Source organism: Strix uralensis, chromosome 1 (assembly GCF_047716275.1).
Source record: "Strix uralensis isolate ZFMK-TIS-50842 chromosome 1, bStrUra1, whole genome shotgun sequence".
In the NCBI taxonomy this organism is placed as follows: Eukaryota; Metazoa; Chordata; class Aves; order Strigiformes; family Strigidae; genus Strix; species Strix uralensis.
In genome coordinates, this window is record NC_133972.1 from 18670198 (window position 1) to 18695125 (window position 24928).

The window sequence follows — 24928 nt, forward strand, 5'->3', positions numbered from 1 at the left end:
TCCAGGTACACACACCTATAAAGTCACTCAGAGTGAACCCAATGAATGCTGGATTTATCAGACATACTGTTCATATGGAAGTTGATTCTACAGTGAATGCATCTGTGTTTCTATCTGGGACTATAATTTAGTCTATTAGATGGACATTTAGGTTATATACAGTTGTCCTGGGGCAAGTCTGTCCCACCCAGAGCATCCAGACTCTATATGTGTGACATGCATGTGGCTTATACCTGTAGAAGGCCTGTCCAGACCTCTGGATTTTGTGTAGTCCACTCAGACTTAGTGCCCCAAGGGGAAGTCTGTGTATGTTGAAATCTCAGCAGACTAGCTAAATGCTTTATCTCTTCCTGAACAAAATGTATGAGGGACAAGAGGTCATGCCAGGAAAATGCAGACTCATGGCAGCTTTTACCTGGGAGAAACAGGTTCATCATTTAATATACCCATATTATGAATATTCACTATTTTTCTGATTTCAGAAGGATTTTTAATTTAAAATTTTTTTTAAATTTTTAAATTCTGTTGCCTACTTTCTCTCTTCAATTTGTTTTAAACCAAAACTATTGCTATAGGGCAGCACGGATGAAACATGCTGAGCTTTGGCTGAAATTAATAAAAGGGCTTTCCATAGCAGCAGGAATCCTGGCATGCTTGTGTGGCTCCACTTAGGAGCCTGTGAGCTGGATGGTGGCTTTTAAGCCAGAGCCCTGGTGTCTAGCTCCTCACAGGCAGTGGGAGTGCAATCTTTTTCTCCCCAATATCAGTGCTCCTCTCATCCTGTGTGTGGACCTGTTGTATGGGTGGTGGAAAGGGTAGAAAACCCTGTCACTTCTCCAGACTTCCTTAAGCATCTTGTTTCCCCCTCATGAGAGTAAGAATGAAGGAATAGTTTCTGAATGACCTAAAATACAGGGATTGCTCTTGTTGGCTGACCCTCTCAACTGGCTGCTTGCAGGGAGGAAAAGTCTACAACTGAGAGGTGTCAAAAGGGTAGCCGAGGTAGATTTTCTCTTTTTAGTTGGCAGCAGAGAGGCATAATAGCACTTGAGCATATATCTTTCTGGATGGTCTTTAAAAATATCATCAGCATTCAGCCCTGGAGAGAGACATTTGTGCTGTTTTACTGTAATGTATACATACATTCTTTCTGCCTGACAGATGAAAACAATTGTTTACTTTAATTGTACAGCAAAAGAGGAAGGAGTATGTATAAACACTTACTTTTTCCACCTTTAACCCTCCTGTAAGGAGATGCTAGCATTTGAGAGCAATTAAGCTTGTTCTGGTCATACCCTAAACAGATGAGAGTAGTAATTTCGAAGACTCCCATTCTTAAACGTTACAACCGTACTTGAAATGACTCAAAGTTCAGTGTAAATGTTATGTGCTGGCTGCTCTATGTTGATATTACTGTGGCATATTTGCCAGTAGCAAAGTAAATAATTAGCACATGGGAAGAGGTTATTTTGTTAATAAACAGCATACAGTGCCAGTTCGTCCAATATAAACCTATTGCATCTGTCTGTCTAGACAGCACATATACTCCATAGGGCCATAGCCTCATAAATTCTAATAATCTGGATAAGGGTGGTTGCTAAATGGCTGGAAACTTGGAACAATGCAAAAAGATTGATTCAATAGCTGTGCTTCTTCCTCAAATTCACCAATGATCCAAAGTAGCTGTAGGGGATATTCTGCCTCTGGACACGCTGCCAGATTAATAACATTTAAAACAAAGGCCCTGATGAACAACAGGCATAACATAGTCTAATATGCCTTGCCATGAGAATGGAGTTTCCTACCCATCCTAGTGAGGCTAATTGTATTCATGCCTGTCTCAAGTTCACCTTCCAGTCAAACTGAATGTGATGCAGTATAAATGCCTATGAAAACTGGATCAGACCTGCTCATGTCAAGTGGGAAAGGGCAGTTTAATTCAGCAGAGGATGCAGTGCAGCACCTTAGAAAAAGTTTCCTAGCAAACTCTGTCGTACAAGTGGATTTGGCTGAACAGTTGGTCTCTAACCCTCCTCTGACCTCCTTAAGAAGAGGTGAGGATCTGGCTTTTAATACAGGTGTCGTTGTCCGAAAGGAGGAGCTGGAGACTGAAGCCCATCTGCCTGGCAGGCCACCAGGCAATTTCATTCTGAGTGCAAGGAAGGAGACATGATTACCAAGAGTAGGGCGATGAGCCCTTTTAAATCAATTCACAGTGATGCAGACAACATTAACAGAGCTGTTTCAGCCCCTGAACTTCTCACTACTTAATGATGAAAGGAACAAAATCACCTGCAAATTTGCAGAGCATCCAGAGCCCAGAGAGACACATTTTGAGTTAGCATTTGCCCAAATGTGAGACAGGAGGAGGAGGGGAGGGTGTAATGGGGTGGCAGTGAGGTTCAAAAGAGATACATAAATTAAGATGGCTCCTTTTCTAATAGGACCAATGGGGACAAGGGGACAAGTTTCATTATTCTTGAAGATGCAGTTTTCTAAAATCTGTGACACTCTCTTAGTCTGTGGCTTCTTAAGGCTGTTTCTTTTTTCCTTCCATCTGTCATGCAGCCACCAGATGAAAGTGCAGTTGCTTCGAGCTTGAAAGTGAAGCTTCCCTTACCTTCAAAGTACTATTTCTCACTCCCCTTTGTCATGCTTTGAATCACTGTGACAAGCAAAACTGCTAACCTTAACTCTCCTCCTCCTAATTAGGCAACAGCATTAAAACTCTTTATTAATGCCACCCCTCCCGGGTGGTTGCAGATATATATACTTTCACAGAGTAATTGCTTTCTGGCCCTCATTTTAATTGGAGTCAGTGGGGGGCCTGTGGAATTCCAAGGCCTTCATCTCTCACCGGCTCATTGTGCCTGTGACACAAATTTAGAAACGGGGAACTACTTTCCAGATCTGCATCTGAAAGAATGTGTAATTGAGGGGAAAAAAAACAACAACATCTCTGAGGTATAAGAGGAATTACACTGGGAAAAAACAAAGTCTTTTGCTTTGGTTCCTTTTTTTCACTGGGAGAAAAAAAAAAAAAAAAAGAGGAGGAATAAATTGGTGAAAAAGCTTTCCAGCATTTCTGTTTTATGGCTTTTGTCTAATGTGGTGCAGCTTGTAACTAGGTTAACAAGATCCTGACTGAGCTTAAAGACCATTTGAGGCTAAGCTTAAATGTTAGTTAAGTTTACACCTATTTTGCAGAAATGGCCCTCACTTTTCTGGGTCCTTGGAGTCTCAGACAAAGTGTGTAGGGAAAGGCAGCATCATGACACAAAGGAAATGCAATATACAATGTTACAAACCCAAATATGAAAGAATGCTTCTCCTATTTCAGATTTTGTTAACTTTAGCTTCAGAAAAATGTTTTCATTTTATTGAACATTAATATTTCATTGGAAATGGACCCCTCTTTGAGGAGTGGAAAGAAATCATTTGCCAGAAGAAAACATTTGTGTCAAAGAAACCCCAAGAAACCAAGAAGTTCGTGCTTGATTACACAAAATATAATAAAGGGGGTTTTTGTGCTTAGAGAGAACATAAATTTTTGAGATATGTGCTTTAGCTAGATATTTCAAATGAAATGAATAGTAGTGAAATGGTAACAGTATTGTTATTATCAGTCTTCAGAGTTAATATATGCTAAGGTAGATTAAGTAATTCATATCCATCCAAGCTATTGTTTCAGACAGTGACTGCAGACACTTCTATTCTGTATAGTGTTCCAATTAATGTTTTCTAAATTATAGTCATAATCATAAGGACTAGAAACTATAATTATTCAAAAAAGTGTGCAGATATGACAGCATGAAAAGAAATTCTGTCTCTTATTTCAACATTTTAAAATAAGTTTTGTTCAATTCTTTTTGTATTAAAGTAGAAGTAACTTCATGAAACTGCAGGAATATAATTGCCTTTTTTGAAGCTTTTTTTTCCCCAACATCTCACAGTTTTGACAGTTTTCAATTAATTCCGCTAGAATTTACATCCATCCTTCATCTGTCTTTTTGTCCTTTCTCAGTAAGCCTATCTACTGGAGCGGTTTCACCACAACCTAAAAACTCCCCCGTACCATACACACTGATACACAAGGCTCTGCACCTGAGTGTCATTCAGTGGTAATTGTGATGGTAATGTTTTGCTTCTTGTCTCTGATAAAAGGCTGATTACTGTTGCTAGCTCTATGCCCAGCTGGGTGTTTCTAGAGAGGACAGTAACTCCTCATCACAACTGTCTAATTAGGTTGATTGGTTCACAGCGGCGAGCCAACCTGATTGAGAGGTGTGCTTGGCTCAGTGTCCTTATTTCTAACTGCTTTTGCCTTGTGTTAAATGAACCTTTGCTGAGGGTCTTTGTGAGCCATTCTTCCATCTTGAAGCAAAGATGCCATGACCAACGTAATGCTGAAGAAGTAAAACCTGTCCTGCAGATGTGCTATAAGTAATGCCACAAATATGCTGAGGTTTTAGTTTTAAATTGCGGTGGCATCAAGAGAGAAAAAAATGTCTGGGGAGTTTGCAGAATAAGGACTTGGAAGGATCTTCACATAACAGTGATCTGTACATGGAGATTGTGGAGGTTAATTAATCTGGTTTTCCATTTAAAGGTATTTTGACCATCCCCGATTGCTTTAAATCTGCATTGTAGAAGGTATAAACAAAAGATCTGAAGGGGCTGAGCTTACAACAGATGTAGTTTTGGGCCCCAGTTCTTGCAGCCCTTTCATAATTCAGTGATCCCATTCAATTCTCCTCCAGGGACCGAGACATTTGCTTAGGACCATTGGCCTCAGAAATACAGCTTCCAATGTTGCATAAGAAATAGATTTTGTAGCAGCAGCAGGATGAAAACACGTGAGGAGAGTATGCTTGATGAGTTACACTAGAGCAACAAGAAGGATAGGATAGGGTTGTGCCTGGAACAAGCTGTCTGACTTCTGGGCTGCAAAATCAAGTGGGAAGCAGGGGAGAGGAGGAGGCTGCATGGTGTGAAGTAGAATTCAGATGTTGACTTGTCTTTTAAATCCCAAACTTTGAGGTGTTTAGATTAATAAGATTTATTCACTTCGTGGTGGTGGCCCAGGAGCTAATTCTCTGCTGGCTATAATTCTTGTAATCAAAACAATTAGTACAGCACACCATGCCCAGAAAAGAATATGCAGCATTCATATATATACATATAATCGGATTTTGAACTCTCTCCTAAATGTAGGCTTGCCCTACTCACAAAGAAAATGTAGCTCTTACATTACAGCCTTTAAATTATCCATTGACTTTGACAAGCAGTCATGGGAATGCTGTGATAACATTGAATTTAATATGGGAAAATGTTCTTTTTTGTTGACCCTTGTAAGGAAAATCGGTCTAAGTGCCTGGAAACCTAAAACTACCAGGTGCTCTACTGGGTGAAAGTTCTGTTACGGTTAAGTTGCAGTTAGTGTCAAGTGCATCAAAATTTGCAGAAATCATATTCCTCTAAAACAGATGAACCACCTGACAGATTTACATCAAAATCAGAGACACATTTTGCGACTTCCTTTGATTGCATGTGAGAGTGTTTCATAATCTGATATTCCACTGTGCAAATTTAGAGTGCTGCCATTAGCTTTGGAAGCACTGCAGTGAATTTCACCATCCCTGTATCTGACCCAGCAAAACTAAACCCAAACCGCACATTCCTTTGTCAAGATCTGAGTTCTTAATATTCTGCTCTTTTAACTTTATTTATTCTTAAGGGATTAAAAAAAAAACCACCAAATTGTTCCATTTTGAAAAACAAGGAAGCTGATACAGCTGCAGCACCGTGCAACATTTGATCCATTTTCCATTTCAGACATGCATCGGTATGTACAGCTGACATCCAAGAAGAATTTTGCATTCAGAATTAAAAGCTGATTGGAACACAGTATACGCAGTGCATTCCCTCCTTTTATAGAAAGATCATTGCTCTTGAGCAGTTGCCTAAAAAAAGGCTTACTTCAGACACACAACAGATAAGAAAGCAAAGCATTTCCACAAGCACGCTCCTTCCTCCTTTCATAAGCTCACATGGTTTTATCAAACTGTAATGACTCACAGTTTTGAAAGGTTTTGTCCACATCATAAATGACAAATACTGGAGAGATTTGTCTGAAGAAATGAGATAAAATACGCACAGCTCTTCCAGTCAAAAGCCAAGGTAGAGTGTAGGTGGGAGAGAGTAGTTTGCACTGGTCTGAGAGTGAGGGAATTAGGAGATATGTTTGGTGATTCAAAAAGTAGATCCAGGTATTAGCCTTCAGTGTATTACCTAATGTCTTGATGCCAACATGGCTAAGGCATTACAACTGAAAGGCTGGGCTTAGGAAAGGCTCAAGAGACATTTATAGGCTACTTTACATTGTTGATTTAGAATTTCAAGGCATAAAAACACACTTATTCCTCTTCAGTTTGAATGACAGACCTTGATGACTATCAAGCCAAAACAGCCGATGACTCTGTGGTGGATGGATAGGCATTCATTTCTAATAAATAGGAAGCAGTTATTCCTCTCACCTCCATCTAAGGAGGCAGCTAATCAGTGGCCAAACCCTAGTTTTCTCCTAAACATGTTCTGAAATCTTTCTATGGTCTGTTCCTGAGTCCATATGGTGTAAACACAGGTTTCGTGTAGACAAATTACTCTGTAATTTCATGCTCTTTCATCCCCACCTGAAGAAGCAGGGAAGATCCTCTGGCCACAGCTCAAAGGGGCATGCTTACATACATTCAGAACTTGTCTCCCAAGAAGCCTTACTGTTGATGACTCTCTACCAGGTCTGCCATGAGTCTTTGAAAAGGCCAAGACACCAGCAGTTCTCTCACTGAGCAGCAATTCGCCTCCTCCATGTTGGGAAAACCTGTCCAGCTGGTTACAACACTGCCTAAGCTGACAATCATGCTTCTCTACGTCTGCCAATAAACCCCAATAGAGATTATAGTGTAGTGGTATTCTCTGAGTAAAAAAAATAGTAAGTTAAATTTGGTGGAGAGCCCTGACAAACTGTTTGTTAGATAAGGCCCCAAATATCAAAGCTAGCCTTATAGGACTACATAAATCGTTTACCTGTCCAGGACTGATAGTGGAATATAAGTTGATAACTAAGGTGACTAATTAGAGCAGAAAATCATTGTTTCCTGAACTAACATGTAATATTTGAAGGGAATTAATAGGAACCCCTGAGGCTGAAATAGGGACATGGCTTTTAAATTGTTCTGAAATACATTGGAATAGTTACACTTATTTGTGAGACAGGCTATACAGAAAAATACAGAAAATAAGTACGTGTGTGCTAAAAACAGGAATTGTCCTTTCTGAGTAGGAATGTCTGACAGCTAAGACGACTTGGTTCTGCTTTGTCGTTTAAAATAGTAACTGATATTTTGTCAAGTTGTTCCCTCATGGGTAGACTCTTACAGAATGAGAGCAATGATTCCATTAATTTGTGTCTCTTCTGTGGTCCCAGGTGATGTAGTTAATATAGTTTCTGTAATGTCAAGTTAATACTCGTTCCTCCTTTTGGTGCATTCTTCTATAAATTTGCCCTCAGCTCATATTATACCCTCTGGTAGTAGAGATGTTGAAAGTTGAGAACGGAGACTTTAGGCTTGATCTAAAAAAAATTATAAGAGCTACCAAAATGAAACTTCTACATGTGTCTTCAGATGCAACTTAGGTTCTGTCTCACTTGCTTTCCAATGCTACTTCATGCTTCTAAACCCATTGGTGTAAATTAACACAGCTCCCTAAAGTCAGTTGAGCTACGGCTGTTTAACCCAGCTGAATGCCAAGCAATTTCAGGCCAACTCAATACCTGGGCATTTCACAGAATTTTTCCTCTTCTTCCATTCACCTTTGTTTCCACTTTCCTTTTTTTTTTTTTTTTTTTTTTTCCTCTGGAGTGTTAAATTTTTGAAGGAAAAAACTGTGAAGAGCACGGTCTCATAGTATTTTGACTCATATTAATGACAGGGTATTTCAGCAGGAAACCTTGGGACAAAGTTGCCAAACGCAAACGTGCTCTTGACTTGGAAAATGCTTTCCAAGATGCCTGGAGAAATAGCTGGTACTCAATCCAGGGAATATCTAGGCAGAAGATGGAAAGGAGCCTAGTAGTACTGGTCATCAGAAGATCTCCTAACTCAGATGTTTCATTTCTTGAATTTGGTGAAATAAGCCAAATACCTATGCAAAGAAAACTTCTGTTTTCAGGAAGAAATTTCACCTAAACGCTAATTTCTGTTTTATATATCAATCACAATTGATGACCTTAAATAGTTAACAGAGCAGTTACTGATATTTTTCATGGCTCTAGGAATTTGTGAGTGGTCTTCTCAGAAGTGAAATGAATACTGGTATATTTTGTGTGTTTCCAGAGATGCCTTTCTCACACTGACTGAAAAAAAAGTAAATAACCAGGGTAATTTGGTATAGTCAGATGGTACAAGAAGCTCTGGAAAAAGTGCATTTGAAAGCAGTATACCCCAGGATTATTACTTCCTTTTTCCATGCCACTTGGGAAAAAAACCCAAACCACAGTTAAAACAGTCAAAATTGATGCTGATCTCTCAGGCTAACATTGTCATGGGTGAAAACTTCAGGGAAGTTTGGCTGTATTCCATTTTTCAGTTCTGTGCTCTTTTAGGAATTTTAATTTTTTCTTGGATAATTAGATCTCTGACATTAGATGCATATAATTAACAGGGAAAATGGTTTGCATGCTGACTATAATAGCACTGTCTGATCTATTTGCCAGCTAACTGTTACGGCCTGTTTTTTCAGGATAATTTTATTCCCACAGATAACAGGAAACATGCCTAACTGGAACCACCTGAATTTGTTTGCAGGGATGAAATCTTGGGACCTTTTACTGACTTCAGTTGTCCTAGGATTTTGCATGCATCCTTAAAATTTTCCTTTAAGCTAATACTCTTCCAAAATATTTATTCTTTTTATAGCTGAATGTGAATGACTCCCTCTTATCAATAGAATAGTAGGACTGAAACTTCATGTGCAAAGCTGTATTTCTCAGGGAAGGCGTTTTTTAGAATTGGCTTTTACTGTAATTTTCAAAATGTACCTCTCTGGGTGGGAGGGAGATGTGTTCTCTTTAAACTAAAAATTAGCTTTATCTGTCTTTTGTTAACCAAAGTTCAGGACTCTGGTGTCATTCATGTCTTTTGGAAAATTGTCCTCAAGTCTTTTTTAATAGCCTATTTACCAGCTGCTAAGCAAACAACACCTAAAAATAAAGGACTAGAAAAAAATTGGTTGCAGCTGCTTATTATCATGTATTTTATGCTACTTACAACTTACTTTCTACATTTAGATCAGATGAAGTTTTGGTTTGGTAGAGTAAAGCTTTCAATTCCGACTTTTTGTGGAGTAAAAATCTGGACATGAGGTGAGTGAAGCCAGCACAAGATTACCTCTAATTTTGTTTCTGAGCATGGGCTCCAGGAGTAATTTTTAGGTGCCTAATAATAATAATAATAAAAAAATAACAAGGAAAATAGACCTCAAGTGGTTTGGACCAAAATGGTGTTAGGATTTTCAGCTAAGTACTCAATCATGGTCCAACTTTTCTGTTCAGGTCAAAGGAAGGCAGCTTTCACATCTGTGAAAGAAGAGAAAGGTCCATGAAATATTTTTGAAAAATCCCACGATGATCTGAGCACAGTGTATTTCAGTTCATGGAGGAATGGCTTTTAAGACATATTGCAAACATCCTTATAACTCCACTGGGTGCAATGGGATTAAAAAAATATCCCAAAGAAGTCAAAACCTTTACCAACTATCTGCAGTTAAAGCATATCATTCACAGCTCTGCACATTCTTTGCTTTTCTATGTGGAAGATAAAAATACATTTCCTACACAAAGCTCTCATTAGGGGGTCACACAAATAGACAGCAGACATTTTTTTATAAATCAGATCATTCTCTACACTACTTCTTTTTATGTATGGAGTCCTTACTGCAGTGATCTTTCCTGAGCATTACTGCCTATTATTGTCTGTCACTCAACATGGCTACACTATATAAAGCCATTACTGTGCTAAGTATGCAACATATGAACACACGTATATATATAAAACTACTGTTTAGCTTCTACATTTTTACTTCAATGTGTTTGATTAAGCTTTCAGTCTTGAAAATACCATTTAAGGTTTTTATATTTTTAAAAATAATTTTATACTTCTTCCTCCAGTTTTTAATAATCAGTGCAGAAAAGCGGAACTTTGTTTATAATAACAGAATGGTAGAGGGGGAACAGAGGGAAGAGTAAAGGGAAAATTTTGGTGATAAAATCTTTGAACACAGCCAAATATTGCACAAGTTAGATTTACAGTGCTGCTGGGATTGAGGTAGACACATATCCACTTTTTGAAATTATTATTTTTTTGGTTTACTGTAATACCTAAGACCAGATAGAAAGCAAACCTAGCTTCTAGGTGTTGTACAAACTCAAAAATAAAAGGAGCTCACAATTTAGATACAACCCTTCTGTGTTTGCAGGAGTTCATATCTAAGGGCTGGTCACATCCCCTTGGAAAGACAATCTCATCTGTTGCATTCCAGCTTCATTACTAGTACTTTCTTTTTCATATTTTCTCATGATTCAAAGGTTTTTTCTGACTGAAGTTATATCTTCTGCATCTCTTGAGTGTTCTGATCATGTAGACTACCAAGTCTGCTGGATTTCCTTGTATCTGGGATCTCAGGAGAATGCCCCAGTTTGAAACAATCCTTGACATTATGAGGTGATGGTTATCCCTTCTGCCATAAACTCCTTCCTTCTTTAATTGTTGGTCTGCCAAATTTACATATGTCCAACCACCTGTGCTCAATTCTGTTAGTTCTGCGTTTGGTTAAATCAAAGCATCCCAAATATTAGCCTGCCCTAGGAATTTGTAGTAACTTGCTTTTCCTCCAGATTTCAGCCATCCTGATGCACTTTGCTCAGTAGTCTTTTTTTTCCTCATGGTACGGTAAAAGAGACTAATAAGACACAGAAGTATTATGGACTACAATATGAAAATAGAATTTTAAAATCATACAGAGATATATTAGCTAAATCATTGTTCATGTAACTGTCTAAGTTATCAAAGTCAATTTGACCAATTATATGGATAAATCTACAACATACTTCAGTACCCTGCTTACTCAAAGTCTGAAACCACAGAGCTCAATTATTAGGCATTTGAATTTAAACTAATCCATTCCACGGAAGCAGCAGGAGAGGTCCAGCTCTTACTGGGTCTGGTGTTCAACCCCTTTCTGCCTGAACACTTCAAACACTCTGAGACATCAGAATGACTATTACAGAGTGGTATTACTGCAGGCGGTATGACTAACAAACATAAGGAAACCTTGGGTATTTTTCTTAAATCCAATGAAGAATAGAAATAGTTATGAATGTGGAAGGTAAAGGCACTCATACTTTAGACAATTTTCCCCTCATTTTTCTTTTATTTCTCTTCTGACATAGGTACTTCTAAAAATCTTTACTATCTTTGCTAGTGAAATTGTTTGCTCTTGAAGCTGAGCTTGACCCTTTTGAATAATAAGAGGCAGTAATATGTACTTATCAAAAGAAGCAGTGACTCCAGATGCTTTGTGTTGAGATTTCAAATGCAAGTAAGCGACCATATTCTTTCCTATTGCTTTAAGCAACAAAATATAACAATTGTATGCACTGGAGCACTTTAAAAAATGGATATTTCTATGAGGAAATCTGTTTGGAAAGGTTCTCAAGTACAATGCTTTGTGGTTTTATCGCTGCTTGTAGACTTAATAGTGAGATCTGATTTCTTCTATGCAAATTGACCTGAATCCTTTTAAAAAGGTATTGATTATATTTGATAGGCTCATAGAATAGTGATAGTCTTGTCTTTACCAAGAAGACAAACTTATCTTCCTATTATCATTTTGCACTGGACTCTAAGACTTTTTATTGCTTTAATAAAATAATACAGATCATTATAGATGACCTTTTGCAGTGTTTTTAAGATTTACCTTTATTTTTTGCTCAATTCAAATTTTACTTCCCATTTTTATTTTGAACTTGTAACTATGTAGAGAAACCAGCTACCATCAATATCTTTCAAATGTTTCATTTTATCAAGGTTCAAGGAACAAAAACAACATATTTGGACTGTAAGATATTCACTTTTCCATCAGATTTATAACAGGCTGAACATTTATTTTCTTTATTCTTGTTTGAGAGCTGTAATAGATCATTATAATAAGTTACGCAATGGTGGGCAACCCTCATCATACACACTTCTATTCCAGTTGACACATGCACTACTCTGATAGAGTGGAATGTTAATCTTGATAATTTCTGATATTTCTACAAAGCTTTTCCTCCTACAGGGTCTGCAGACATTTAAAAGATTTGCTGTGCGTAACTGCGTTCTACCACACCCTGTAGAAAAGCCCTACTTTCCTGACTAAGGTCATTGGCACACTGAGAAATCCTTTTTTCTTCCAAAGCAAAATATGCTAGCACAACTGTTGCAGTTGACAGTGAGGTTCATTTTGCATTCAGCATGCATGTTTGTGCCTAAATATTAGTGACAGACATGCTGTAACTACCTAAGACAGGAAATACTATGCATGCACAGCCTTTTAAAAATTGGTGCATAGCCATAAGTTATCTGTATGGAAAAAAAAATGCATATACATATCCTTGTGTTCACCACCAGCTATGCTGGGAATGTTTGCCAGATCTTATTTTGGATTCTATTTACAGTCTAAGCAAAATGTTGCTCTCAATGCATTTTTACTGACATTAGTTAAGAAATAGCTCATGATGACAGTATTCAATACCAGAGTGAACAGAGAAAACAGGAACCTGAGACAAATCCAGTAAAGCCCTGAGAGCTGTAATACCCAGCTCATGCCTGGTAAGTCTAACAACCAGACAAAGGAATTTAAGGGGCAATTCAGGTCAAGGAAGATCTAGAAAAGGAAGAGATGATTGAAAGCTCCCTCCTATCAAAAGCCTTTCAGAAAAAAAAAAAAAAGCCCAAAATCCAGGGTGGTGACCCTGTGGGGGAATCCTCCCACCCCACCCTGGAAAATGCTGAGGAGAGCTGACTGAGATGGAATGATTATACAAGACCTTTCTGAGTGTTACTGAGAGCCATCAGGAAGAGTTTTAGTGACTATCCAAGGAAACAGAAGTGAGGTTAAAGCAGAATCCAGAAAGAGTGGAGAAGATGATGTTAATTATCATATCTTTGTTATCTCTTTAAATATTTGGAGCATGGATACCCTGAAAGGATTTAGTACATGGCTAAATCACCACTGCAGCAACCTGTTGAACTGGTTCAGGGCATTCCTGCTACAGTTGTATTGGACCGAGTCAGTAAACGGTTATTAAATAGCAGGAATTTCTAGGAGCATCTGTGAGTTGCAGGAAATGGTGCTGCTGATTCCACAGGCCTCTTCTTTTTATATCGCATTCCTATAAAAAGTGAGAAGGAATCATATTGCCAGCAGAGATGTAAAATCAGGTCGGGACTGTCGCTGGTTATTTAAAGGTATTGCAATGCTTTTTGTAAGACTGAACATATTACATGCTGTATCTTGGCTAAATTCCATCTTTTATAATTACATCCTCTTCTCTCCTTTTCAAACATTTCTTGCTGTCACAAGAGGATGCAGCATTCTTCTTTCTCCTGGTCTAGGTGTCTGGGTAGCAGTGTTTCGATCTCATCATGATCTCTCTGAAAGACAGATTCAAGTTGCCCAAGATGCAGCGTGATCTCTGCATCACTCCCTGTGGCATTACTGCGGATGGAGCGAAAAGAGGAGTTTGAAATTAATACTCAGGCAGAGGTTCCATTTTTCTCCCTGCTTAAGTGCAAATCTGTTGGTTTGGCTTCCTCCACCATTACTTGTTTGCTACAGTATAATTACTCCCTGGAGCAGTGGAAGGCTTAATACTTTCTAAAATGTACTTTGAGATCATTTTAGTCAAAATGCAAACCAGCAGTACCCCATTAGTATTGGGAATGCTTTCAGAGCATTCACCAGCTCGTGCTTCCAGCTTGATGAGCTGGTGATTGTAGCCTTTAGATGGCATTTTGATAAGCAGAATCCGGGGAGGTTGTTACTATGTTATCTGCTCCATGAACTGCCAAGGTTGCACTGAAAGCAAACAAGTGGTGTCTGAGTATAAACAAACAAACAAAAAAAAAAGCCACCTGATAACTATTTTACTACCGTTTTTTCTCTGTGGGTACAATGTTTGCTGGTGAGAAGTGCCCACAAACCTATAACTTGGAAACACAGGCAGATGCTCCACTAGAGCAATGGTCTGGTCTTTGCAGTCTAGTAGCCAGCTGTGGGTGATAGTAGATATTTGAGAGGACAGCCTAGTGAAGATGTCCACCAGCGTATCTGGCCAAATGCACCATGCCAAAAGGAAAATTCCCATCAGAAATGGCACTTAGAGGGGTATCCTGTTGCCAGTTTCCAGAAAGAAAAAATTGAATCGACTAAGAAATGAAGCTACTGTTTCCCACCTGGAATGCTCACAAATTGGACTGAGGGACTTGGGGAGAGGCTGATCAAGTTTCACTGCAAGTCCCAGAACTACGACTTCTTTTCTGTGTCTAAAAGTTTTCTGTGGCGCTTAGTCTGCATTCTCTCGGAAGTTTGAGATTCAGTAGACTTAATTTCTCTTTCTTCAAGGGCTCTGCTTTGGTGGCAACCGGCCTGATTCCTCACTGCTTTGTACATTTCTAGAGAGAGGTACGTAGTGGTTTAAACAAGTGCCATTTATCGGTAGTATCATCTCTATATGGTCTCTTATGAGCTCTTTGCTTAGGAGGATGGGATGGTTTATGCACCAGGCAGTGAATAATGACACTTACAGCTCCCTCTGTCCTTTTCACTTCTTACTTTTTTATAGTAAATACAGGGGGGTCTAAAGGGGAATAACATCTTTTGATAAGTACCGATTTCATATCTTTCCTTTGGTGAAATGCACCTCTACTCATGTACCTCTTTTAGAGAAAAGTGCTTAAATGTTTCAGAGGAATGTCTACCAGAAAAAGAAGGCAAAAGAACATGGTATGGGCCAAAACCCCTACAGTAGCTTAATCTTGGCACTGTGGAGCTCTACAGCAGGTAGGACTTGGCAGTACAGCAGTGATATCAGGAGCCTCTGGGATGCTCTTATCATGCTGGCTGCAACCAGAGCTTAGAAAGAGCCACTGGAGTCCCAGCGCAGAGGAGTGCTCTGCATCACACTCTGTCACCTTTGTGTGTGTGGCCAGTGAGCGGACAAGGCATAGCACCCATGCAGCCAGCCTCAGACTACCAGCAGGAGAATGCTGGGCGGTGACCCCAGGCAACATTCAAGTGCCTTTACACAGTGCAACAACTTCAGCTGGGGGCTGAGAATCAGCTTTCATGTTTTATTCATCCAAATTGCCTTTTCCCACTCAAGAAATCTACACTCATCTCTTCACTACAGAATCTGTTCAATTTCCTCTTGTTTAGCACTGTGCTGCAGCGCTCACATTTCCGCTGAGTACCTTCACTTAGAGACTGATCGGGAGTAATCACAAGTCCAACTTCTCCAGAGTGAAGTGTGGGAGAGAGAGGGAGATGTAGGTTCATCTAATTTGATCGGTCTGTTTTGTTATACTGAATATTTGATTTTTCAATAGCCAGCTCCTGTGGAAGGAAATAAAAATATAAGAAATCCAGCTTCTACTCCTTTTTGCTTTTTTTGTAAGATTTTAGGTTTGACTCATCTTTCCCAGGCTAATTGTCAAGAAACTGACAGATCAGTCGTGGTTGACAAGTGAGTAATTGGGAGAAGAGAGGGAGTGCAGCAGGTGTCAGTACTAATTTGGTAAAACAACAAAAAAAAAAAAAAAGTAGAGAGTGGTATGATAGTCACTTACATAGTCATGACGTTACAAGCTTTTCATATAAAATGTGTGCAGGATTTTACAACACTTAGAGCATTAACTATTAACCAGCCACTCCAGGTCCATTTCAAAGGAGCCCTACAAGTTCACCAGAAGATATTTTTGAGCCTCTTAACAGGAAAGACTGGTTCACAACACTGCTGGGGAACTGGACAAAAATTAGTTTCATGATTCTCACCTGTCGCATTGCTGAGCACACAGAACAGACCTTGCAGGGGGCAGACCCCATGCCCTGGCCCTGACTTGGCTGTGCTAGGCTGGACCGTCAGGGAAGGATACCACTGCCAGAGCTGGAGCATTCAATTGCTGTTGCCCTGCCAAGTTCTCCATCGCCCACAGCTGCCCTAATTCTCCCAAACTGTGACTCTGCCTGGTCCCCACTCATTGCTAAGAGGCTGATTTTACAGCAAAGCCCAAATCTCACTTCCTGAGTGGAAGAAACGAGCTTTGCACCTCGAGAATTCCTCTGACTCTGAAGAGAACAGTCTAAGATATTGTTGTATTTTAGAAATCAAACCCTTGGAAATAAATTCTTTTACTTGTCTGCCAAACCTGCCCCTCTGAACTCTGTATTTCCTTGCTTCAATCTCAGTTGTCACTGACACTGCCACAACAGCAACCAGTGTTCTCTTTTTGATCTCTGTAATGGTGTTAGCGGCTACAGGCCAAATAATAGGTTCTACTGACAGACTCCTAAGATGCACTTTTGCTCTGAAGTAGGTGTACAAATAGCATTGCAGCATTTAATGTTTATTGTCTGATAAAGATTTCAGTATCTTATATGCTCTATTTCAAGTAAATAAAGCTTTTTCCCCCATCTAACTGCCAGTCCTGAAAATTCACCGGGGATTCAAAGAAAAGCTGCTTTTTTTTTTTTTCTTGGCTTCTGCATAGTTATCAAGAATACAGAGGCTGCAGGGTTTTTTCTGCTCTGTCTTTCATGCGTATAACCCCTACTATCTTGAAAACTTGCCTTCACTTTCACACATGGCTTATTCTAGGTGGAGGGGGCCTGTGAGGCAGCTCCAGGTAGCAGTTGTCTTTCTAAGGGATGGGGCTGAAAGGGAATCTGGTACCCTCTCCCAGAGCTACAAGGTACTGAAGCTCCTCTGACTCAGACATCAGCAAATCACCTCCAAATACCTGTACCACCAGTATAGATCAACTAAGCAACGATTTTTTTCTTCTCACTTTCCACAATGTAAGTATAGCTTATTTGAAACATGTTTGGGTTGCTTTTTTCTGTTTCCTTTAAATGAAAGAGGCATCTCCACCAGCCATACGGAGTGGCTCCCACTCTGCAAAGCGTATATCTGGTGGTTAGCGCATCCATTCAACCTTTCACAATAAGGACCTTAATTCAGTGGGGAAGAGAGCTGACAGGCACCTTTGCAGCAGATTTACATCAGAGGCAAAAACTCGAGCAATATAAAGCAATCTGAGCCAGCCAGCAAAGTCATGCTGACCTTTTGCCAGTACTACTGCAGCCCCAAGTGTGACTTCGGGTGCTGCATCCTCGGGAATGACAGCACTCTTGGGAGACAGCAGGGCCTTCCTGACAGCTACCTCTGCTCGTCCTGTTGCTGCCCGATGGAGTATTATCACTATGACAACCTACAGGTATAGGATGTGCACAGTAGTGGGAGCTCCAGCTGACCCTGATTGCGTGTGTGCATGGCTCAGAGCTGGGCTTCCTCGCCTGGAAGGGGAGCAGAGAACACGTGGATCCACAGGTGACTCTTCCCTGACTCTGTCCTGTCACTTGCTAACAAGTTTGGGATGCAAGGCAAGGTGGGAGCTTTAGAGACACTGGGTAGCTAGGATTTTAAATAATCTTCTCTGGGACAAGGTAAGGGAAGACGTATTTTTCTCCTCTGTTTCTAGAATGCTTCTTCAGGAAAAGACTTGTAAGAATATAAAGCTGCCTCCAAACTCTGCCTTCTTGAGCCTGTTAAAAGGTAAAATGCTTCCAAACCTCATATACACCGCCTGCCTCTCTGTGTGCATGTGTGTGCATGCGTGCATTACTTTCTTTCACTACTATGACAGCACATGCTTCTCCAAAGCTATTCACAGCATTAGAAATACAACTCCTCCCTCCAGTGCCCCGTGTGTGTGTGTGCGTGGCTCAGGCTTTCTGCTTCAGCTCACTCCCCTCGGAGCGCGGGGCTGACGGTCACGGCTGCTCCACACCTCCAGGCTTCACACGGAGGGGAGGAGGACTGGGGAAACACAGAAGCAAGCACACAACTGACCTACAGAGCCATCGATAACTTATTCCCCTCGCAGCAGAATTACATAGGAGAGGGGAGGGAGGGAGGAAGGAGGGGGCGGGAGGAGGAGAAGGAAAAAAAGAAAATCCAGAGAATTCTAGTCTTGTAAATGTAGTGAAACCAAGCGGTCGGAGTTCATTTGCTCTAGAAGAGCAGAGAAGAAACAGGACATTAAATGAAAAAAAGCAAGAAAGGTCTGTAGCTTTTTTTCCTGATAGTAGCAGTGTTTTAGAGGTAAAATGATTCCTCCGAGCAGCACGACTGAAGTCAGCGTGGATAGTGTGGAGAAAGAGAATGAAGTGGAGAGCACAGAGCAGCCCCCCTCTCCAGCATCAACTACCAGCCAGGAATCAAAGGTACTCAGAGAATGAGGTTTTTATTTTTATTTTTTATTCTTTCTTTGTTTTGAAAAGAGATGTGTTGCTTTGATTTTTATTTGGACCCCTGTGCCAGGATCAGTGGTAGAGTGCTGTGAGCCACCTCTGATTGCGGTGCCTGCTCTGACACTCCTACTTCTGAATTCTCCCTGTCATCTGGGCAGCTCAGGAGCCTGAACTGGGAAAATACCTGCCTTTTGAGATGTTTGGGCTTGGGAATTTTTGATTCTGTTTTCTCCTCCTTATTACAGTAAGGGCCTTGGGGGAGTGGTGGGTCTCGGGGAGGTGATCAATGACAATAGATGTTGTTAGCTATTTTCACACCAAGCATCAGATTACTTAAAGGGTTTTGTTCCTGGTTGGAAAGACTGATTTTTCTCACAGGTTCAGAGAAGAGAATTTTGCGTGGGGGCTTGGGGTGTTACACCTGCCTCACCTTCTCTGGCAGACCCATCAGTGAACTTTCACTAAGGAGCCAGCAGTTGAAACAGGATGTAGGTGACAGTTTTGGCACAATAATCCTTACATACACCACCCAGAAAAGGATTTTTTTTTTTCACAGCCTTTTATTTATTTATTAATTTTCAAATGTGGTTCAATTTACCTTACTGAAAACCAACTTCCAGCTCAAATGGCATGGCCTCTGAATTTTTAATTGACTTGCATATGAAAAGTTCTTCTGCCTGCCAGTATCTTACTCGGAAGACAGAGAGGTAAAGGGAAAAAAGTAGTAACCTTACATAATGAATGGTCTTTACAGCTTACCTGGATAATGTGCTTTCACTCATCCTCTGTTACTTATGATTGATATCATGATAACACCTGTCATACCTTCCTGTGAACTTCATAGTGATGTTATGTGCTGTGTAAACATGTAAAAATAGTGAGGTCCTTGTCACTAGGAGCTTACAGCTGGGTAGAGCCTTAGGAGGTACTGTATGAGCAAAACAGCTACTTGACAGGGAAGGTTTGTGCTGGCCTGAGTTTAAAGGCAGTGGCTGCCTGGGTCTAATGTAGGAAGACTATTACATTATTCCACAGTTATAGCTATGTTTCTGGAGAGTGAGTCAAAATTATCTGTCTGTGTGGGTAGAGTTCTAATGTGGGCTTTGGGATTATTTTTTTTTATTAGATGTTATACTCCAAGGAGGAGAGCTAAGGTATTCCCTATGTAAAACAGCCTCTTTAAAAGAAAAGAGCTCTCCCAGCAGCAATAGCATACACTATTCACTATACACATTCAGCACTACTGGGAAACTCCTGCAGTCTTGCTGGTTAATGGGAAATGAAAAGTAAACGAGTTATCGGTTTAACCCCAGGCTCTGAAAGGGTCCGGTTGATCGGTACCTAAATCCCCTCCTGCGACCACTTCTCTGGAATTGCTGAATTGTTATTTGGACAGTGGAAACTCAGCTGCCCAGTGAGGTCTCAAAAGTAACTGGAGCCTTCACTGCACTGCCAGCACCAGCTCCTCATGTGTGCTGGGCTGTGCGCAGGGCCTGGTGGGCTCTGTGCTCCCTGTGCTCCCAGCTATGGTCCTCACTCAGTGCCAGGCAAGTGGTTATGGAGCTCAAAGGGCCACTCACATGGTCAGGCACTTCTTTACAATGGTGCTTCAGGGACTTTCCCACTGGGTCAGAGAGCGCCGTGCCCAAGACAAACTGACCAGCATGAATCCTAAACTGAGAGAAAGTGAAATGCTGCATGTAGGGTTCCTTCTTGGTGTTTGTGCATCCATGCGCTCACAAGGATGACAACAGGAATTAGGCACATCTGGCCAGAGAACAAATACGCTACAAACTGGTTTATAATCAAACGTTATTATCATCAATGTTTCCAGTCTTGTGAGCATTTGAAGCGATACACTGGAATAGGCAAAAGCTATGACTGTACAGTTGATGCCGTTACTTGCATACGGATATTTTTAGTAAACATATAATTCTCATATTTACATTTTAGAACTGAAATATGATCAGAAAGCATGCTGTATTGTCATTTCAGTAGATGGAGTCAAAAGAACGTTCTGATCACTCGGGTAATGAGATAAGCTTTCTTTTTTTGTTCTTAGTAAACAGCAGGATGGAAAAATTATCAGTGACTTCATAAAGATGTTGTTTGTGTTTGTTTTTTTTTTTTTTCTAAGAGAATCGAGGTACTTCAGAAGCTAAAGACATTGACAAAGGTGTAAATCAGTGCATGCCAAGGGCCAGTGTGTGAGCTTTTATCCCGCAGTGTCCCCTGCTGAGGGAGCTATCCTGTCACTCACAGAGGGCTAAACTTTGTACAGGTACTCTCTGTTGCATAGATTAACAAATTCATGTCTGCTGGAGTTACTGCAGAACAGTTTGTGCAGTATCTAATTACCCCACAATGACTTGTTTCTGTGGCAAAACACTATTATGACTCCAAATATAGGAACAGAAACAACATGGATAATAGCAACCTTCAAAATGCATTTGAAAACATTTCAGCAGAAAAACAGTTTTGAAAAACTAGTGTTGAACTAATCTAGCAAGCTTGCTTCCAGTCCTGTGTAATCATAGACCACTGTGACACATAGTCCCTCGTAGTACCAAAGTCCAGAAAAACAGTTTTATCTCACACACTCCAGGTGTACTCAGAAGGTGACATGGAAGAGATTGCCATTCCTGACTAGTGTGAGTTTGAGAAGCAGAACCTCAGGCTGCTGCCAAATAGCTCAAATTTGGAAGAATGACTCTCATGTGTTAGTCACACACCCCTGTCACCAGAAAGCAGCTCACTCTTTAATAAATGCTAAAGCCTCCCACCACGTTTTCTTATGGATTAGGAGCATGTTTACAGGTGAGAACACTCTGATGCTGGAAGCTGAAAGACTAGACTCTCATGCCTGTCCTCCTCATCATGAGCACCTTACCACCTGGACTTCAGTACAACTGCTCAGAATGACGAAATTCAAATACACTTTGAATTCACCACATTTGCTGGGCCCTAAGAGCAGATCCATTTACATGTTCTAAGTACATGTTTGCCTTATGGCATGGTGTATGTGTTGCTATACAATGTAATTGTGTCTTTTGGATTATGTGTCCGCAGGTACTTTACACATAGTACCTTCAGTGTACTGTCTCATTAATACAACTTCAAAGAGGTGTCCGAAGGGTAGCAAATACGTTTTTGAGCCATCCTGTAGCACTATATATACTGCTACTGTGCTAAAAACCATAGAGTTTGAATGGTTAAAAATACTGCAAAACTAATAGTTAATTTATTAAATTAATCTACTGGCTCTTGAAAATATTTACCTCACACCTAAGTATGGCTTGAGTGGATACTTAGGGTTTAATAGGAGAATAACTTTATGAGGGTACCATACGAATACATGTGATTGCTATGTTTGTACCTATGGCTCCCACTTGTTTGGGTCCTTCACATCTGGCTTCCAAGAAGGCAAATTACCAGTTTGCCAAAGACTTTTGTAGATTTACAACTCAATGAGGGAGGAAGTCATTAGCTAATGAGTCCTAAGGGAAAATTTCCTCCTGGTGGTAGCAATTAAGGACACACTGCACATTTGTACAATCACGAACTCAGCAATATAAGCAGAAATCTAGTGGCAGCAATCAAAGATCATATTTTTGAGGTCTTTTATGTAAAGGAACCTTGGAATTTAGTAAAGAAAATTAAATTTTGAAGGAATACATGTCTAAAGAAAAGATTCCTGCACCTAGCAATATTTCTTTATGTTTTGGCATAGTTGGCACATAACTCTGTTAGCTTTATCCTTCTTATATTTAACTGACATTTCTATATGAACAGGAAAGAGCCCATCTGCTGATTTCTTTAGGTGTGAGTCAAGTCATTACTGCTGTATTGTCAATAATGGCTGGGCATATACATAGACAATAGAGTATATCTCAGAAAATTCCCTTACCATTTTTAAGTTTTAGGAGGGGCCTGAGCATCTGTGATGTTTGAGCTAGTACCAGCTGGGTTGGTCAGCACTGCTGACCTTCAAGCTATTATTGTTTCATTTCAAGTATGTTAAACATCTTCCAGACTCTCGCATACACTCCAGAAGGGGTTATCAAGCCCTGCCCCTGCCATTGGAGACAATCTGACATGTGAAAGTTACTTTTTTATAGATATCAGTAGATATCTGTGAAGACCAAATATTTTTTTCACAGCTTTGCCCATTTCCCATCTACTTTATAAAAAGTCCAGCTTAATTGTGATGCACTGCAGTCACACATCTTTGGTGTGATAGCTTTAAAATTTTCCTCTGAACCACAAATTCATGGGCCTAACAAATTGCTTACACTTAGGTCAGTTAGGTAAGTTGAATAGCTGAAATATGAGGGGGGAAAAAAAAAAAAAAAAGAGAAACTAGACCTCCAAATAAATATAACATCTGGACTAGGTATTTCACAAAATAAATGAGTCTGTTTCAGTCTGAAACTTCCATACACTGACTATCCAGTTGCCAGTATTCAGGAAAATGCAGACCATTATCTACAAATTCAGGTATGGCAATTCAGGAGATGTAGCACAATTGTTCAAACACTAGCTAACCTGATATGTAGTACATAAAATGGAAGTTGCTGAAAAGTAGCAAGCCAAGAAAAGGACTAAGCACCGAAGTTCAAGATGTAGATTTCATTTATGTATATTCCCACATTTGTCAGGAAGATTGAACTTACTTGCCCCTGTCCTGCTAGTCCAATAGAGCAATATTGTTTATGAGAGGTTTCAAAACCAGGTGTAATATTAGATACTGAACTAACGTAAACAGCTTGAAACTCTTTGGATTTTAATAGGATTGCATGGGATTTATATCATGTAGGATTTGTGCTATGCTGTTAAGCAGAGATCTTCTCCACTGAAAGAGTTAATGCTTTATAAGGCTTCATAGATGGTTACTCATCAATTAATATTTTAAAAGGGTTGGGAGTATGGTGTGCAGTTAGTGTTTCACCCTCTACACCAGTGATAAATATCCAGTATGTAAACTACTGCTGTAGTCTTCAAAGGAATACCAAACAGCTTTAAAAAATCCTGTGAAAGGGGAAGAAAAAACTGGTTCTCCTTCTTAATCTTACATCCATGCCTCTGCGTAAAATGGTGAGTACATACTGTGAAAGTAAGACCAAGGGAAAGAAATGAGCTTAAGTATTTTTATGTGTTTTGATGAAGTGTTAGAAAAATTTATGTACAAGAAGATTTCATTAAGAGCAGGAAATTAATACTCTACCCTACCAATAATTTCTTGAGCAGAGTTTTTCTTGTATTTACAATTATTTTGACTTTTCTCTCTTTCTTACTCCTCTTCTGATTAAAACACTCTGGTATTGTTTTTGCTTTGATATATATGTCAGATCAGTTTCTAGGCACACTGAGATATCTAAAGCAAAATAGAAATGTGATCAATTCATTCTCTTCTATCCACTTTTGATATTGCCAAAATGAAGAAAATGTCTATTACCTTCCAACAACCAAAGATGACTTGACTGAAATCTAGTGTGGTAAAAAAAATTGATTTACTAAAAAATGCAAATTTTCACTAAAACAAAACAAGTTGTTTTCATAGCTGGAAGACAGTCCAGTCCTACTGTCTCAGTCTTTTATGCTGTGTTCCTTTTCATAAAGTAATCCTGTTGAATTCAGGATTTACCGCTACTTTTAAAAGTTTCCACAACACTTGGATGCTCTAATGGCTAAGGGATGCATGCCCTCTGCGCCTCATCCCCTTCTAATTCCAATCTAAGTTTATTTCTGGCCAGCTTGTGTGGCACTGTAATTTTTATAATGTTGCTTTAGCTTGAACAGCTCTTTTCCATCCTTGGTATAAGTTTCCATCGTGTAAGAATAGACTTTTAAATCTCTTCCCAGCCTTTTATTTCTTATACTAAACAAACCAGGCTGACATAAGATAAACTCTTCATTCTTCATCTTATTCTAGTAGCAGATCCATGCACCTGTTTCAGTTTTGAATAATCTTTGAAAAAAGGTGACGGAATTTGTGTATGGTATTCTTATCTAATGCTTCACTAACCTTCCCAGAAACCATGCTTTTGATGTTTGTGTCTCCTAGTCACCCCTTGGTCAAATAGAGGTCACCATTCTATTTCTCTGTAATTTCCAGTGGACCCGGGATACGTTTGTCTGTCCTCATCTAGAGTGGTTTAGATCAGGTCTCAGGTGCACAAACTTGCATTTTCACAGCTGAACTTCATCACATTTCCACAACCCTATCCCTCAAGCCACAGGTCTCTTCAGTTTTGACAATGCCTCCAACCTCATGTCAGAGGGAAATGGCCTTATGACG

General features: G+C 39.8%; 1 protein-coding gene across 1 annotated transcript in view; it reads left to right on the forward strand.

The window, feature by feature from the left end:
* The first annotated feature begins 18343 nt into the window (after positions 1–18343).
* The window catches only part of STAC (SH3 and cysteine rich domain), a 76868-nt gene continuing 70283 nt past the window's right edge, over positions 18344–24928 (forward strand). Inside the window, exon 1 of the mRNA XM_074891331.1 lies at positions 18344–18603. Coding sequence (XP_074747432.1) covers positions 18487–18603 — 117 coding nt within the window. The 5' untranslated portion in view covers positions 18344–18486. The remainder of the gene's footprint in view (positions 18604–24928) is intronic.